This window comes from Ammospiza nelsoni, chromosome 1 (genome assembly GCF_027579445.1).
Source record: "Ammospiza nelsoni isolate bAmmNel1 chromosome 1, bAmmNel1.pri, whole genome shotgun sequence".
Lineage (NCBI taxonomy): Eukaryota > Metazoa > Chordata > Aves > Passeriformes > Passerellidae > Ammospiza > Ammospiza nelsoni.
Window position 1 is genome coordinate 45,292,669 of NC_080633.1, and position 16,992 is coordinate 45,309,660.

General features: G+C 38.5%; 1 protein-coding gene across 3 annotated transcripts in view; it reads left to right on the forward strand.

Moving 5' to 3' along the window:
* The window catches only part of MYRIP (myosin VIIA and Rab interacting protein), a 209,022-nt gene that overhangs the window by 186,372 nt on the left and 5,658 nt on the right, over nt 1-16,992 (forward strand). For all 3 annotated transcript variants that reach the window (XM_059482118.1, XM_059482136.1, XM_059482127.1), the window contains 2 exons: nt 12,260-12,454; nt 16,225-16,386. In XM_059482118.1, the coding sequence (XP_059338101.1) occupies nt 12,260-12,454; nt 16,225-16,386 (357 nt within the window). The remainder of the gene's footprint in view (nt 1-12,259; nt 12,455-16,224; nt 16,387-16,992) is intronic.

A 16,992-nucleotide genomic window follows, 5' to 3' on the forward strand; every position in this document is an offset into this window, starting at 1 on the left:
GAAATCACATAAAGGATTTATTGTCAGGGCTTGTTAGCAGCATTTAATTTATTTTTATTTGTTTTGCCAAGACAAAACAGCAATATCACATTATTCAGCAGCATATGTCGGCTACCTGGGGTTATAACATTATGCAAATGAAATCCAGAATTAAAGGCTGTAAAGAGGACTTTCTGAAATGCTCCTGTATAGAGAACTGAGCACAGAAAATGCTGAATGTATGTTTTTGGTGTACTTACTCATCTGCATGCATCTACAGAGTGATATTGGTAGGTTTTTTCCTCTCCTAATTTTGCTATTTCTTTCAAATTAGTATGTCAGTTATCTAAAATACAGCAAAGATTAATATCTTTTTCCTCAGTAACATTTTTTTAAGTTTTAAAAAAGTACTTACCATGTTCAGCAAAAAAAGGAATGCTTGGAGTTCCTAATCCTTTATTTGATTTGGATTAAAAAGTTATCTTCATTAATGGTCACAGTATATACTCTTTTTGTCTATAATAAAGAAACCAGAATACTCCAGTATTCTTCATGGTCTGGAATTCAGTGCAATTGGCAGGGAAACCTTCTCCAGGTGTAGAGAAACAAGCACCCTGCTTTCATTCTTATTCTTGACAAGTCTTTGAGTTGTCCTTAAAGGTACTTTTAAATCATCTGACATGTGCCTTCTCTCTGGAAAGTTGGCTGGCCAACATCTTACCAGGAAATACTGAAGATGACAGTGTATAAAACCAGCTGGAGCTTTGGCAGTCTAAAATACAGACATACCCAAACTCATAAAAGATGCAATAACTTTAGGATGAGTAGATGTCATGTGAAAGACAAGCATAAGAGAACCTATTTTCAGGCAACCAATGATTTTAGATGCTTTCAAAGCCAGAAGTCCCAATATGCTTTCTCTTTAAAAATCCTGATTGTTGGAAAATGCACATTTGTAGGGATTTACAGATCTTTCAGTCCATCACTCACCACTATTGGCCAGAGGCAGCCTCCTGAGCTGGGCATCAGGTTTCAAATTAAATATACAGAAGCATTAGTTCAGCATTGTAGGAGCGATGGGTGGTAGGACGGTCGGGACAGATGGAGACAAGAGATCTCCAAAGCCAGGTCTTGGAACTTGGGGTTTATTGCAAAGGGCCTGGGTGCAGGGGCCTGCTGGGAGCCAGCCACAGCTTGGAGCAGGCCCCAAAGAGGAGCCCAAAAGAGAGCGTGAGCAAGAGAGAGCGAGAGAAGAATAACAGCAAAATGAAAAGAGGACAGAAGAAGAGTAAAAGAAGATGAAGTTCCCGTTACAATACAATACATTTTCTTCTGAGCTGAATATTATAATTCTCACTAACCAATCTAGTACAAGATACAAATCCTGTAGCATTTACATACAGCCTATAAGAATCATTACATGACTATATGTGTTACATTTTAAACCCTAAAAACTACTCTGTGGACCACTTCTGCCAAGCTGGCAGGGTCTGCTGTGACCCTTGGACCTGCCTGCAAGCAGAGGGTATTGTTCCATCAAAAGGGGATTACCTTCAGTGGCCATACTGTTGTTTTCCCGTTGTTCAGTAACTAAGGCTTGGTATCTCAAAGCTTGCTTTCATTTCAATCTTGCTTATAGTTTCCATATACTCAAAATCTTTTGCCAGGCAATCATATTTATAAGGGTTTTGTGTTTCATCTTCCCCAACACTGCACCATTAAAATGAGAGCTGGAGTGCCTAGATTCTGCTTTTTGTTCCTGAACATAAATACTATACTTTAGCCATCTTGCTTTTATTTTAGCCATGCTGCTTGTCTTTCTTGGTCTTTAATCTTCTGTTCTCATAAGCTTATTCGGGAGCACTTCAGCAGCTTTAAATTGCTGGGAATTTTTAGTTCTTGTACACCTGACCATAGGATAAGACTTAAAAACATGTATTGTTTTTGAATCATTGGAAATTAGGTACCTGGTGCTTAGCTGACCTTCACCTGTCTGCACCTTTAAAAACCAGGGCTTCTGTTTTAATTAGAATTTAAATAGAAACTGGGAATCTCACGTAATCACACATTGAGCTGATGCTTTTAAAAGGATATTTATATATTATTATCTGAAGCAGTGGTAGAAGTGTTATCCTTCATGGAGAGTTAGCTGAAGTTGATTGGCATTTATGGATTCTCAATTCTTGCTTCAGATGGAGGTTTTGAATTATATGTCTGCCTTTAAGATGCAAATTTAAATATGATGACCTTTGAGTTAATTATTTAGTTCATCTGGGATACCTGAGGATTTAGGTCGGTATTAATTAACACAAGTTAATTTTGGGACTTAGACTTAAATCTTCTTAGATTTTCAGCACCTTCATTTTCATTATCCCTCAGTTTGTGATTGCCTAAAATGGTCTTGTGGAGATTCACAGCTCTCATTTTAAAACAAGCATAATCCTGCAGCAGGCTTGTTTTTATGGAAAATATTTTGTGCTTCTTAAGCTACAGAAGTAATTAATGGTCTTTCTGGGGTATTCAGAGCCCTGAAAAGTCCACTTGTCTTATTTGTGCAGTGAAAGGCCATGTTTTCACCAAAAGTCGTGTTTAGGGTAGAGTCAGCCTTCAGCCCCTCTAAACTTCAGGTGTGAACAAACCAAAATTAAAATTGTACAACTGTTGTCTTAGTGAAACATCTTTTAGTAGCGCAAAGATTTGCACAATTCTTTCTGTCTTGCTCTTTTTTTTTTTGATTGATTGGTTAGTTTTTGCTTTATTCCACCAAACCCTATATGAATGCCTAAAGAAAAAAAGCAAAATGTAAATTCTCTTTGAAGTATCTTAATGGCACTGATCCTGAGAGTGGCAAGCATGATAAATGGAATGTGTTTAGTTCACAGTCTCCTCCATCCATTCTCCTTCTCTTTTAATGCTTTCATGAAGATAAATTGACTGGGTCTTTATTTCATGGTGTATCCCAGAATTACATTCTAGAAGGCTATTTTGGCAGGTTGCAGTTTGAATGCAGTCTATCCCTGTGACCACTTTACCAGAAACTATGGAGATTATGTTAAAAAACAGATTAGCCCCTGCCATTTTTTCAAACATAGCATGAAAATTGAAATAGTTGTTAAAACCTTACTTGTGTTTTTTGTCACCTTCTACTTAGCACTACAACTTTCTTAAGATATACCAATGAGCAAGCGAGTTAAACTTCCATAGTAATGTGGAGTTTCCCTCCTCTTTGCATTAGCTTGATGCAATGTGCTGTGTGCTTAAGGAATTTCTTTAAATCCCTTTATGCATTTACTTCTGCTCAGAGAATCTTACAACCAAGGCTTAGTAACTTTGTTTAAATCCTGTTGTTGTCTGTTGCCATTACTACATGACACAATAGCTCTTCTCTGAATGACAGCCTCTAAGTGAGTTTGTTAAGTAGCACAGTGGGATCCTGTTTCCTAAGTGAAACCTCCCAAGTCTCTTGACAGTATGAATAACAGCATAAATCATCTTTTCATTAAATATTTATGCTTCCATCCTCTGGAAAAATTTTATTCTTCTTAGGTTTTAAAAAGATTTATTTTGGGGAAAGCATGAACTATGAATAACATTTTCATGTTGGTTTTTGCCAGAGGCCCATTTCCTTTGTTTCAAGAATACATCTTGCTTTTTTCACCAGGTAAATTAGCACTGCTCAACTACTGGCATAATGAGATTGAGACTTATTAGAAAATCTGCCTGGCTTCTGTCTTTTTAGCAAGAAGAATAGCCAGTAGCCGTGCATGTGGGTGCATGTTCCTACAGAAGAGAGGGCCAGCTCCCTGGTGTGTGTGTTGGTGGCTGTGCCCAGGGCTGGCCTTGGAGGGGATGGCCAGGGCTCAGTAAGGGAGGTCAGGCAAGCTTGGGGCTCACTGGACACAGTCACTGGAGAGACCTTTGCTCACAGCCTTGATGGAGCTGGAGAATGTCATTGGACATGCACATGCCAGTGAATCCCTCCTGTACAGCACAGACCTGTTGAAGCATCACGGCAGGGATGTCTGGGAGGCTGACACAGCAGTGCTGGAATACCAAGAGCCTGTGTCTCCTGGTGGCTGGGCTTCTTGAGGCATTTGTGCTGGTGCAGGCAGTGTCCTCACAGAAATGGTGTCGTAGTTTTTGTGATCATTATCTTGCAACAGTTGCAAGATAATACATGAATTCCTGAGTATTTTGGCTGGTGTCTTGGTTCAGGAAGGGGTTTATAGAAAACTGCCATCCAGCTTCATATGCCTAAAAGCTTTAGAAGTAAAAGTTTACTCTCTGAATAAAAGTTTCTAAAGGAGAACCAGTGGATCACGTTGTCCAGAAAACACAACAGCGTAAGTACAGTAGCTTACTAAATTGCTGCTATTATGGTAGTAATGCTGAACACTGCAGTACAATGATATCTTCCTGGGTTAAGAGCTTGGAAGTTATTTGTGTGTCTGTTGTTTCACAGTTTTGTGTGCAAGATGCTCAGATTAATTCTTGTGTTTTCATAGATCATTGCTTTTAAAATTATGTTAATTATCTGGGCAGTCTCCCAAAGTCCAGGATTGAAAACTGAATGTGGACAGCATTGTAAAAAGTGGTCTTTAAGGTTTATGAACTGCAGATAGTCTATGCACAGGATTTTCAATGACAGCAGAGAAAAAAAATTGGGTTACAGAAGGTGAAAAGCAGTATGAGACAAGAATCTTCACACTTGGCTAATGGATCCAAAGTTTTAAGTTCTCAATTTATCAAACCAGTCAAGTATATGTTCAGCTTTAAACTGAGGTTTAAGTGGTTTGCTGGACAAAATTCCCATTCAAGGTGTTTCTCCAATGTATTTGCTATTATTAATCAGTCTTTAGTATGAAATATCAAGCTGATCCTAAGTTTATTTTGTTAAAATGTGAGTCTTCTGTTTCAAGCATCAAGACCATGAACATTTATTTTTTAAAGTTTCCAAAGCAAGAAGGGTTGTTTGTGTACCTCCAATTCTGACACTTCCTGGGCTCAGTACAGTTGTGTAAATATGGATGTAGATAGACCATCTGAGATAACTTAGAGCATCCCACAGGATCTTAAGCTGCTAGTCCAGAAGCAATGTGAATCTCCCAGGTCCATGTCATATCAGACAGTATTGTTTCAAAATCCTCACACACTCCAAGCTGTTTCAAATTGTACTTTGTCTACCTGTGTTTAAGCAACTGAATCAAAGCCCTGTTGGATCTACTAGTGAAGGGCAGAAGAGGTGACACTTCAGCTGCCTTCACATGGGGAATGCAGTATCTTTGTAAACAGCTTTTTTCTTATAGTCTCAGTTCTGACACCTGCCTGCACGCTCACCCAAGCCAGCTCTTATAGTGTGCATGCAAGGGGAATCTCCTTCAGTTCTGTCCTTGCCAAAGATTTATTTACTTAAGGAGAAAATGTCCAAGCTATTCTACAGATACAGTTGCAGAAAAGCAGTGAACATTAGTGTAAGCTGCTGGAACAAAATAGTGGAAAAAGAGTAAAAAATAGTTTTTTTACTACCATTTTGTCTTCTTTTGTAAGCTGCCTCAAGACTGGGAAGTGAAAACTGAGGTCTTTCAGATGTAGCTGAAAGAGTTTCAGGGAAATGCTACTCCTCAGCTGGAAGATACTTCTGTCACAGCACAGCCAGCAGGGCAGCTGTGGTTTAGTCATTACTTCACGGCAAAACCAGTCAGTTCAGTTTAAACAGGCCTAAGGAAATTAGGGAGATTGCTATAAGCCTACTGGCTGGTCACTGGAGACTTGTGCTATGAAGGGTTTTACTTGTTTGTTTTGGGACAGTGAGCCCAGCACCAAAGAGTAGGAAGTGATTTGGCACAAGACATCTTGCTTAACTTAGCCCAGGTGTTTCTCACATGGGCATCTGACTGTGGCATAAGTGAGGTACAGACTCTTTGGTAACTACTGTCCAAATTGCTACCATGTACACTCCAAAAGTGAAGATAGCTGGCTTTTCTTCTTCTTCTTAACACTGCTGCAAAAGTGTTTTTCCATTCCTAGTGACCCTTTTTGTGGTGGTAGAAATAGTATTTTCCCTCTGATTCATTTTATAAACCATTGTGTGTGATTTGCAATTTCTGTCTCAATGAAGTCTGTTAGTCTAAATCTCATAAATAAGATTAAATTAGGCATTGCTTTATTTTAAATATTTTAGTAATCAATGTAAAATTGAAATTTTATGCTATTTTAATCTTGGTAGTTTCTTTATCCTTGCTGTTTATCCTAAACTTCCCTGTAAGTCTGAACCTGTATAGTTGTTAACCTCTGTAGCTGTTAATATAATTTTTCTGCCTTTTTATTTAACTGCTTTCCCACTATCTAGGAAAAACAAAAGGCTTTTGATCTCCATTTAAAGCTGCAGTTTTTATCCACTGTATTGCAGCAGGTGAGAAAGCTTTGTTTTGTTTGTGTCTTCTTACATCTCTTATGTAGTAAGAGATGCATTAACGTGATATTGAGGGTTTCCACATTTATCAATCAACATTCTTAAACTCAAAATGTTTTCTTGGAAATATCAGGCCTGAAAAATCTTACCTTTTGGCCACAATCAATAATCAGTGCAGAAAATTATTTTATAATCACAGTTAACATGTGGAGCAGACTGACTTCCTTGTTTGGCCTTGTGATGAAAATTTGGTTTTGTCAGTAAAGAAGAACAGAAGAAAAAGATAAGGCGTAACTTTCTATTCTCATGTACTCACCTATATTAAGAAATTTAGAAGGAAGTTTTACTGACCATAGTGGTCTTCAAAAATCTTTCTAAGTTCTCAATTTAAAAAATAATTAAAACCCTTAATTCATTGTACAATTTGTACAGTAAGTAGATATTTTCTCACTTTGCTGCTAGTGACTGTTGCTTATGATTCTTTTAGGCAGAAAGAGGCTTTTATATTCTGTGCTATTTAAGTCTCAGCTTATGAGGATCACATAGTAAAAATATTTTCATTATATTCCCTGAGCAAATATATGCTTAGCTTATATTTTAAAATACCTGCTATTTTTAGTATGTCATACATCATTCTCTCAGTTATAAAATAAGAGTAACTTTTTTGTGTTAGAAGTTGATGCTTAATTTAACAAGACACTTGTGTCAATTTTTTCTTTTTTCCTTGCTATTAGTTTTGTCCTATGAGTTTTAATCATCTTTTAATTATCTTGATTTTATTTAGTATAAATATCAATGGTAACATTAAAGAAAAAGTGTTTATCCAGTTGCGTAATGTCATCAGTATGTATGTGTCCATTGTATATCACAATCCTGTGTAGATTTTTAGATGGGAATATTTTAATTTCTGACTTAGCCTATAATATTTCACCTCTTGGAAAATCACTTCCATTCTCATGATTAGAGGCAACTTGTCTCTAGAAATAAGGCATTAAATATTAATAAGCATAACATCTGTAACTATATTAGGACAGTGGATTGAATTAGTGAAATGTAATATTCAGCATTACCTAGCACAGTCAAAAAGAGAGACTTTATTTCTCTGTGTTATACTTTGGAGACTATCAGTAGAATAGCTCTCAGCCTGTAAGATAATTTGGCTTTCTTTTTCTAAAGGAATGCCCATAAATGAAGATATTGATGATAAAGTTCAAGGCAGGTAATCTTAAACTTACAGAGAAGAGTAATTCTTTGATATCACAGATAACCATGGTATATTTGTCTGCCATCAAACAGCCAGGCAAAATTTAGCCTTTTTTTCCCCACAATTTTCATGGTAATGAGTGGTTAGGGCTCACTGTTGGGCCAAAGGTCTTTGGAAGGTCAGGGTTGACAACTGCCACAGATAGTTGGGCATTGATGGCTCTTTTCTTCCCACACTGTGACTTGTGTCCCAGATTTCACTAGCCTGGGAAGGACTTTCATTGGGCTTTTCAGGGCCTTCTCAAAACTCTAGAATGAATTCCCATAGGGTGGGGAGATGAAGGAGACAGGTTTGAGGTTTGATTTTGTTTTCACCCATCTTGAATTCAGTCAGGTTACTCTGAAAGGATGAGTTAATCAGTGGCAAAGCAAAGCTTATCTTCTCCCCAGCTCCCCTTAACTCCCTATAAATCCCTATAAAAAGAGGGATATCGACTGTGACTCAGTGCATGATATAACGCCTTGACACTGGAGCTAAAAATGATTGCACCACAAGTCATCAAGGATGTGGTCAATACTGCCAGGACTGCTAGTGATGGAAAGGTGTTCTTGCTCTACTTCTTGATCTAGCTGTTGATGTCACTGTTCTCTGTTGAATTGCAGGTCACCTCCTTCCACGATCTTTAAAAAAGCCTAATGATGGCATCGTAGTGGCAGGAGAAAAGAAAACAATAATGACTGAGTACAATGGGCAGAAAAAAATAGTGCTAGTGATAGAGAACTGAACTATTTTAAGAGCATCAAAAATAAAAGTCATAATGTTCATGCAAAGGAAAAGATGTGAAAATGTCACAGGCTGCTGAGATGCATACAAACACTTAAAGCTCACCTGCTGTTAGCAGTTTGGGTACTTAATATTGCTTCAGTTTTATCATCCTGTTTTCCTTCTCTTACATGTGCAAGAATGCAAATACTGGTCTATAAAGCACTTCCCAGTGTAGGATGCTTGAGTTAAACAACACAGGAAATATTGTCAGCATCAACAGGGAAGGGAAGGGAAGGGAAGGGAAGGGAAGGGAAGGGAAGGGAAGGGAAGGGAAGGGAAGGGAAGGGAAGGGAAGGGAAGGGAAGGGAAGGGAAGGGAAGGGAAGGGAAGGGAAGGGAAGGAAAGGAAAGGAAAGGAAAGGAAAGGAAAGGAAAGGAAAGGAAAGGAAAGGAAAGGAAAGGAAAGGAAAGGAAAGGAAAGGAAAGGAAAGGAAAGGAAAGGAAAGGAAAGGAAAAAGGAAAGGAAAGGGGAAAGGAAAGGGGAAAGGAAAGGGGAGGGGAAAGGGAGACAACAGAAGGAAAGGGAAGTGGCTAACAGTCAGCAAGACCACTTTATCTTTAGACCACTGAAACATAACAGGATTATTTTCCATCTGTAAAGTGGAAAGTATTTGATCTGATATTTCCAAATATCAGTTTTTCAAGATTTTTGCTATATTCAGTGCAAACATGTATGTATGCTTGCATACACACACATTTTTAGCATTTCATTGGTTTTAAGACTCAACCACAAAGAACTCAGAGAAATCAAGAATATTCTTTTGACTGTGTTCTTAACATTTGGCGACCATGGGTGTTAATTATCATAAAAAAGATAAATGCATGTTTTCCTCATTCCATTAGATGCTTAGTCTCACATTTAATAAAAAAAATAAAGATTCTTATAACTCTTAGAAACATTCATACTTGGTCTGCTGCATGGATTTGATTTGAGAGTGGTGGGGTTAATTCAGAAGTAGGGTAGCACAGCTGAAATCCGAATGCATCCCAGAGTTTCAAGAAGAATGGTTGCACTTAGCTTTCCTGTGCTGGATATTTGTACCAGAGATTGCTTTCTACATCTACCGCATCCATATTAGTTCTCTGACTTGCTTGACAAGACAACATTCTGTGTCATGGCATGACAGCTGTCCCTGTGAGTCACTCAGAGGTGTAAGCAATGACCTGTCCTGCAAGGGCAAGATAAATCAGATAATCAAGAGATGTTTGGAGCAATTTGAAATCCACCTACCAGGATGATCTTGATGTTTCTGTGTCTGTGAATTTCAGGTGATTTTTATATGGTCTTGTAAATGCTCGGTTTGACATGGGTGGTCAGGGAAGGGAGAGATTTGTGAAGTACTAAAACCCTGCAATTCATTTTTTTTTAAATTTATTTTGGGTTTTTCCCATTATACATGTTAAATAATTTTATCTAGTGTACCTTACTCTATTTGCAAACTGACCATTTTGGAACATGATCTGTTTTAACAGCTTTGGATAGTTGCTCAAAAGGAGGGTAAAATCATTTAAAAAATCATTAACTGAGTATCCAGCTTTTTACAAATCACATTTCTGCACCTATGGAGGATTAGCGTGGACATTTGGAAGCATTTTTTCACTGTGAGGTTGCTCAAACATTGGCTTCCTAGAGAGGTGGTTAGTGCCCAACCCTGTCAGTGTCTAAGAAACATTTGGACAATATCCTTTAAGGACATGCTTTAACTTTTGGTCAGCCCTGAACTAGTCAGGTAGCTGGACTAAGTGAGCATTCATCACCTTCCAAAAGAAAAGTTATTCTATTCTATTCTATTCTATTCTATTCTATTCTATTCTATTCTTTCCTGTTGAACTACTTTTCCCCTATCCATTACCTATTAAGAAGCTAGGGTGTTTTTCACTCAAAATCTTGATTTCAAAAAGGTATCTATCACAGACAACTTTACCTGGAAAACAGAAAAAATATTTTATAGGAATTGGTCTGTGAAAAATGCCAATAGGGATTATCATATTGTGGTATAAAAATAACTTTTTCTAATTTAATTTAATCTTTTTTTGAAATTGATCATTAACTACAAAGGATAATAAAAAATTTAAGAAATAATGAACACTAAAGTGAGGCTACAGTTCTTGAAATGGAAAACATACATCATTGAATATGATGAAGAATATACAGTGTCTGGCCTTCACCCTTTTTTGTTCACTACTCACAGAATATAAGAACTAGGTACTTGTAGAAGTAAATAATACAAGAAAGTAGCATTGATTTTTCTCTTCTTTCCTATAAAATTATTGATCTGATTTTAACCTAATTGGCACTTGTGAAAATAAATGGAGTAAAACCAGTAGTCTTTTCATGGGGTTCAAGTATGTGTTCTCAGTAAGAGTCCCAGGCCTGCTTGTCTGGGGCTGTGTTGACTATCCTAACAAGCTAAAGATGGAGTGCTGTAGCATACTGTACTTGCTTTGTTCTTCTTCTCTTTAATCTCTCATTCTAATTATTTCTTGTAATTCAGATGAGTAATAGTGCTAAAGATGCCTTAATGTATTGATACACAACAATTGAGCATGTACTGCTAAAAACGTAGCTTTTCAGTAGAAGTCTTACCTAGAATAATAATGGACTGCTGATTAAAATAAAGAAATAATGAAAGTAGGTTTCCAATTTACCCCATCAGAAATTGTGGGAATTAAAAGAACATTATTTCTCCTGTATCCTGCCTATAGACATTTTTAATGAGTTATACTCTCCAGTACCATAGAATTTACTGTATAGAATCCAAAGACTGTCCATTTCCTCAGTACTGATCTGCCGATACTTTGTTTGTGAGAAAATTTAAAGACAGGTGAGCCCCTAATTCACATGCATAAATATTTGCAGGTTTGAGGAATTAATTAAATTTTGGTTTAAATTTTTCCACACTATCTTTTAGGAAAAGCAGCTGTAAAGGTATTGCACATATATTCAGTGACAGTAATTTTATTGGCTTCAACAAGTTTTGGCTCAGTCTCCAAGCTGTATAGTTTGGATGTTGAGCTTGGTGCTTGAAGGTACATCTGGTGAAATTTTTTTCCTTCATCAGAGAAGGTCCTGAAGCTTAAAGATATGTGAGAATCATAAGAATCAGGACAGTTAATTACAAATTACAAGTAAGGAACATTGATAAAAAGGTTTTCAGCTGTTTTTTAAAAATCTATAAAACTGCATGCTTTTCCTTGGTATTTGATATAATTTATTCCATATTAAAAAAGAGGTAAATTGAAATTAAAAAAAAAGTAAAAGGATACAAGTGTTTGCACAATTATAGTCAATCTTTGTTTATTTGGGATGATCATTTAGTTCATAGTAATCATTTTAGTAAAATGCTATCCTTACAGGGCTGCTGAAGATTGCTTTTCCATGTTTGCATCCACAATCAAATGGCTCTTGTGGATACAGACATAGATGATTGCATATCTCTTTGCCAGTATCCAAAAAGGAAAATTGTGTTTTAAACATGTTTAAAACACTTTTGCAAAACCAGCTTTATGTAGCTCATGTAGAGTTTAAAGCTGGATCTTGTGTGCTCCTTTGGGATAAGATTTGGATCATCCCTCCAGTAGAATTCTGTTGTAGAAGAATTGCATGTGTATGTTACTTTGCATGCTGTAGCAGTGTGGGTATGTGAGAAAGGGAAAGAGGAAAAGGCAAAACAATTCCAATTCCATTACATGGTTCTTGAAGTGTCTGTTTGCAGCAGAGAACCATGGATATGGTTTTAGCATGGCTAAAGCTGGGGCTAGTAGAAGGTGATTTATATCTTACCCCTCTGTGCTAATTTAATGCTGTTGTTTTCTCTGTCTGTTCTTGTAACAAAATAGAAGTACTCTGCTGTCTCTCTCTGCAACATATCTACAGAAGTCCTGAAAGTCATCAATGCCACTGAAGAGCTGATAGCAGAATCCACTGATCCCTGTGACTTCCCAGATGACGTTCAGGACAGAGGGAGAGGAGCCCTCCCACTGGGCACAGATCCTGTCAGACTCGATGAGCAGCTCACCACGCTGGAAGAAAATGTAAGGAGGTGAATCAGTATGTGAAAGAGTCACATGTGTGTGTGAGAGCACCTGTTTGTGTGCACCAACTGGAAAGGGAAAGCACACGGGGCAGCATCAGTGGATGTTCAAAAGTAATTTGGGGTTTTTAAACAAATACACAAATAGAAAAAAAAATGGTGTTTCAACAGTGCTTAAAACTGTGTCAGTGGGGGGTTTTTAATATGTACTCTAAATATAGAGGGGAGGAGGAATTGGATGCTTTGGGGTTTAGAAGCTCTATCTCAAAAGCTCATTTATCCCCTCCACGCCTCTATGGCAGTGTGGCTGTGCCACACCTGGATGAAACCACACATTTCCCAGTCTCAGCACCACCTCATCACTCCAAGGACAGGTGGAAAAAGCATTATTTCTCCAGTCACACAGAGAAGTGGAAAAGCTCTTCCTCCCCCCTACATCTCCAGCACACCGTGCTGAACACCCTGGAAGCTGGAGCTGCCTCCTGTACTGCTAGAAAGAGCAGGCTGGAGAATCTGAATTAAACAAACATTTGTTTGGTGACATCCAAATCATCCATCCTTTTTCATGAATACCTGCAATCTGCAGGGGAAAGTACAATGCTGAATCATAGAAGGAAGTCACTACTCATTGAAAATTTTTGTGAATCCAATTAATGGAGTTGGTAGACTTTTAACTTTCTCTTCTTCCCACATTCAAGTGCTCTTTCCCTTCATTAGGAGCTCTTAAAATCTCATAGGAATCTGCACTGTCCCATTATATCATCCTGATCAATTCAAGAAAATAAATCCTCGTTTTCTTTAGCCCCAAGAAAATTTTCAGACAGAATCTCCTCTTAGAGGATAAAATCAGTTTTCTCCACAGAAACACATTTCCACAGCAGCCCCAGACTAAGAACTGGGTGGAAGATACTCTATGACACTAAAAGCCAGTCCTGGCACTGGACTCTCTCTTATGAAATAGTAAAGTATCCTAAAGGTCCAAACACCACAGAATTCATCTGGTAGGGGAGTGAATATAGAATAAAAATCCAAGTGCATGCTGGACCACATCTTGTAAAGAACTAAGAAATTCTGCAGGACAAAGAGCAATTTGGGGAAATCTGGTCCTACATGTTTTTTCTGTGGAAAACTGTATTGTAAACTATCTAAGGTGCATGTTTTGTTTTTTCCCACAATTGCACTTTGATAATCCCTCCCAGCAATGTGGAGCTTTGGCATCTGTGATGCTGTGGCCTCAAATCATTCATTTGGGCCAAGCATTTCTGACTAGCAGACACTGGACACAGAGGCAGAGCATTTCTTGCTTTGGCTTTGCCCTTGCTGCCGCATTTCTGCTTTAGCTTCTCCCATTTCTCTGCAGAATTCACAAGGTATCCAGCACAGCCTTGCTGTGTCCCCACAGGACATCTTTCTCTGTGCCACACAGGACATGAAGTAGATGACAAAATCTTCACAGTTTGAAGGTTTCACTATTACACTCCATGGTAAAGAGCCTTTAGAAATCCAGGAAACCATAAATTTTCCCATTGCAGCTGGGGCCATATCTACATGAACCACATCCTCTTTGCAGCAACTTCTGCAGGAGGATCTGGGTGTTTATAAACACTTTGTTCATTTTTGCTCTCTCTAGCCTTTTGAAGACTCTGCATGCAACAATGTGGAGAATGTAGGGCCATCTGTACAAGCAAAAGGTTGGGGTTTTGTGGAAGTTGTGCATACCTAAATGACAGTAAAATAAGTCTCCACAATATAAATATGAATGTATGAATCAGGGCATCATTTAGAGTAGACCTGCAAGAACACCATTGCTGTTTGGAGTGCAACAATTGTCCAGGTGAAGGGAACATTCTTAGAAAAATATTTTCTTTAGCTCCAGCTGGAAAATGTTCATTAACATTTCACAAATATAGGGGCTGATTGAGTTACAGAAACACTGATGACCTTTCTTTCCCACATTTTTCTATCAGTCCCATTTTCTTTAGATTTTCTTCTCCTTCTTGAAAATAACATCTTACTGTGCAGAGATTTTTGCCACAGCACTTAAAATGCATCTTTTCTTTAACTTTCTAAAGATGCTGCTGTTCAAAATGTTTCATTTCTTCTTTCTTTAAGCTTTTAGATGTGACAGGGAAATCTAAAAAAAAAACTGTCTTTTAATCTGAACTGGCTGCAGTATATCATACTTAAAAGATGTATCATTTAAATGAACAGTAAGAATAATTAAACCACACTAAAGCAGGAGCATTTCTGTTTAAATTATCATGTTGACTTTATGGACCACCTGTATCCCCAGGTACTTCAGCAGAAATTTTACATCAGATCACTTATTTCTTTTTGGTATGTTTTTCAAAGATTTCATGCCTGCAGTTTGAAAGGGTTCTTACAAGATTTGGTTTGTACAGATGTAGTGATTTTGTTTCTTAGCAAAGTCACGTGCTTGAAAAAAACCTATCTACAACTGACACAAAGAAAAAAGAAAACTATTTCAAGCAATTAAGAAACAATAATGAAATAGAAAAGGAATAAAAAGTAAACAAATTTCAATCTGATCATTCTCTACCATTTTGATCCATAAAGTCACAACATTACCATAAATTATTTGAATATCTCTTATGTCAAAGGACTGAATGATCCAGGAATTGTGGGCAGATGTAATGACTGGAGTAGAAGATGTATGAAATGAAGGTATTAGCTCAAAGATCTGCTTCAGATCCTGTTTGCTTGCCCTTTGTACCCTGAAGTCAGCCACAGCCATGTTTAATTCATGCTAGGTTTGTAACAACCTGGTCTTTACTACTATTACAATGGGGAAAATCAGAATATGTATTTCATTTCCACTGTGCTGTTACCAGCCTGATGGAAACAAGTCTCTTGGCTAAGGAGTAAATGGGCAGAAAGAGCAGTATTTTTATGTGGTTCTACACAATTTTAAGCTCAGATGTCAAAAGCTAATGCTTGAAAATTACCCTCTTCTATACACCAGTGACCTCCATGTACCTTAGGGGGTTTGTGAAATAAAAGAAACTATAAAACAGAGTGTATGACTAATTACTGCTCTGAAGGGCTGAATGGGAAATGAAACCTTTAGCTGTAGTTATAGATACCAGAGGTGGGCCAAAATTGTAAGAGTTTTTCATTTTTAGGGAAGAACTCTGAATTACAAAGTCAATAATTCTCTCTTATGTGGCCCAAATAAGCCTGTTGATCCTCCACAGAGTCACTCAAAGGCCCAGGAGATGGGAAGGTTTTGCCTGCTGCCTGTTTGGGTGAGAGCAGGATGGGATGGAAAATCCTCATACATATAAGCACATTTACTCCATAGGAAGTTAATAACTATTTGCTGCTGAACAGTTATTCATGCAGTTTTTACAGCCAGAAGGCATCAAGTGGGTTAAAGAAACACAGCTTTATATGAGGCGTGATCTGTTGCCTTCCCTTTGTGGACTTAGGGTATTATGCGATTGAATGTCAATAATAAAAAAGCAAACTTTTCAACTTTTTTCTTCACTAATCAATCTGGAACAAATCTGATTTGGAATACCATTGTAGCTCCTATGAAATCTGTAATGCAGCCACCTCATTCGTCCCTTCTCTTTGTGGATGTGTGTTTTTCAGATTATTTCCCCATGACTTTCCTCTGCCAGGTAAATCTCCCTGTGGTGGGCTAGCAAGCAGGGAAGTTTGCAGGCATGATGGAAAATGCAGTCTGGTCAAACCTGCATGCCCACAAACCAGGAATCACTGACACCTGTCCCCACCTTGGCCCTGCAGGTGTACCTGACAGCCAGCACGGTGTATGGGCTGGAGGGGCAGCTGAACAACCTGGAGGACGCCGCACGCAAGATCAACAGTGTTACTGAGGAATCTGAGCTGGCCGATCTGGAGGATCAGGTGGCCACAGCAGCTGCCCAGGTTCACCATGCAGAGCTTCAGGTGAGGACAGCAGCTCCTCTCCACCTGCAGGTTTCACACTGCCTTGCCTAACACCCACCTCAGTGTACGCACTTTGAATATTCTTCTGTACTGCCATAGTCTGGTGATCAAAGGATGCTGACTGCATCACAAGCTGAGCGGAGTGTTAACTGAGCTGTGTAACTCAGCCCAGCCAGATGTACTGTATCTCTTTATTTCTTCCCTCAGCTTGCTTTTGGACATGGCACTGCAGAGCCTCTTACTGCAGTACTAATGCTGGACTGCTCCTTGCTGCCAGGCAGCTCCCATGGTGCGCTCTGTGTCATGTGCGTGGCCCCGGTCAGACAGCAAATAGAGTCTGAGGCAGTTTGTCTAATCAGCACTTTCCAAAAGATGCCACTGTTGGCAGCTTTCTACCAGCAAAGGCCAATAGCAGCCACAGGCTGAGCCAAGGACAGAGCCTAGGGCTTGCATGCCTGCCATGGGATTTAGGTGCTAAGCAGCACACATCCCAGCCAAAGGCAAGAACTCTTGTGCATGGTGATCTAGCACCACTCTAGCAGGCTCCAGAAAGCCTGGGGCTCAGAACGCATTGCAATCTGGTGCTAAAAGCTGAACAAGATAATG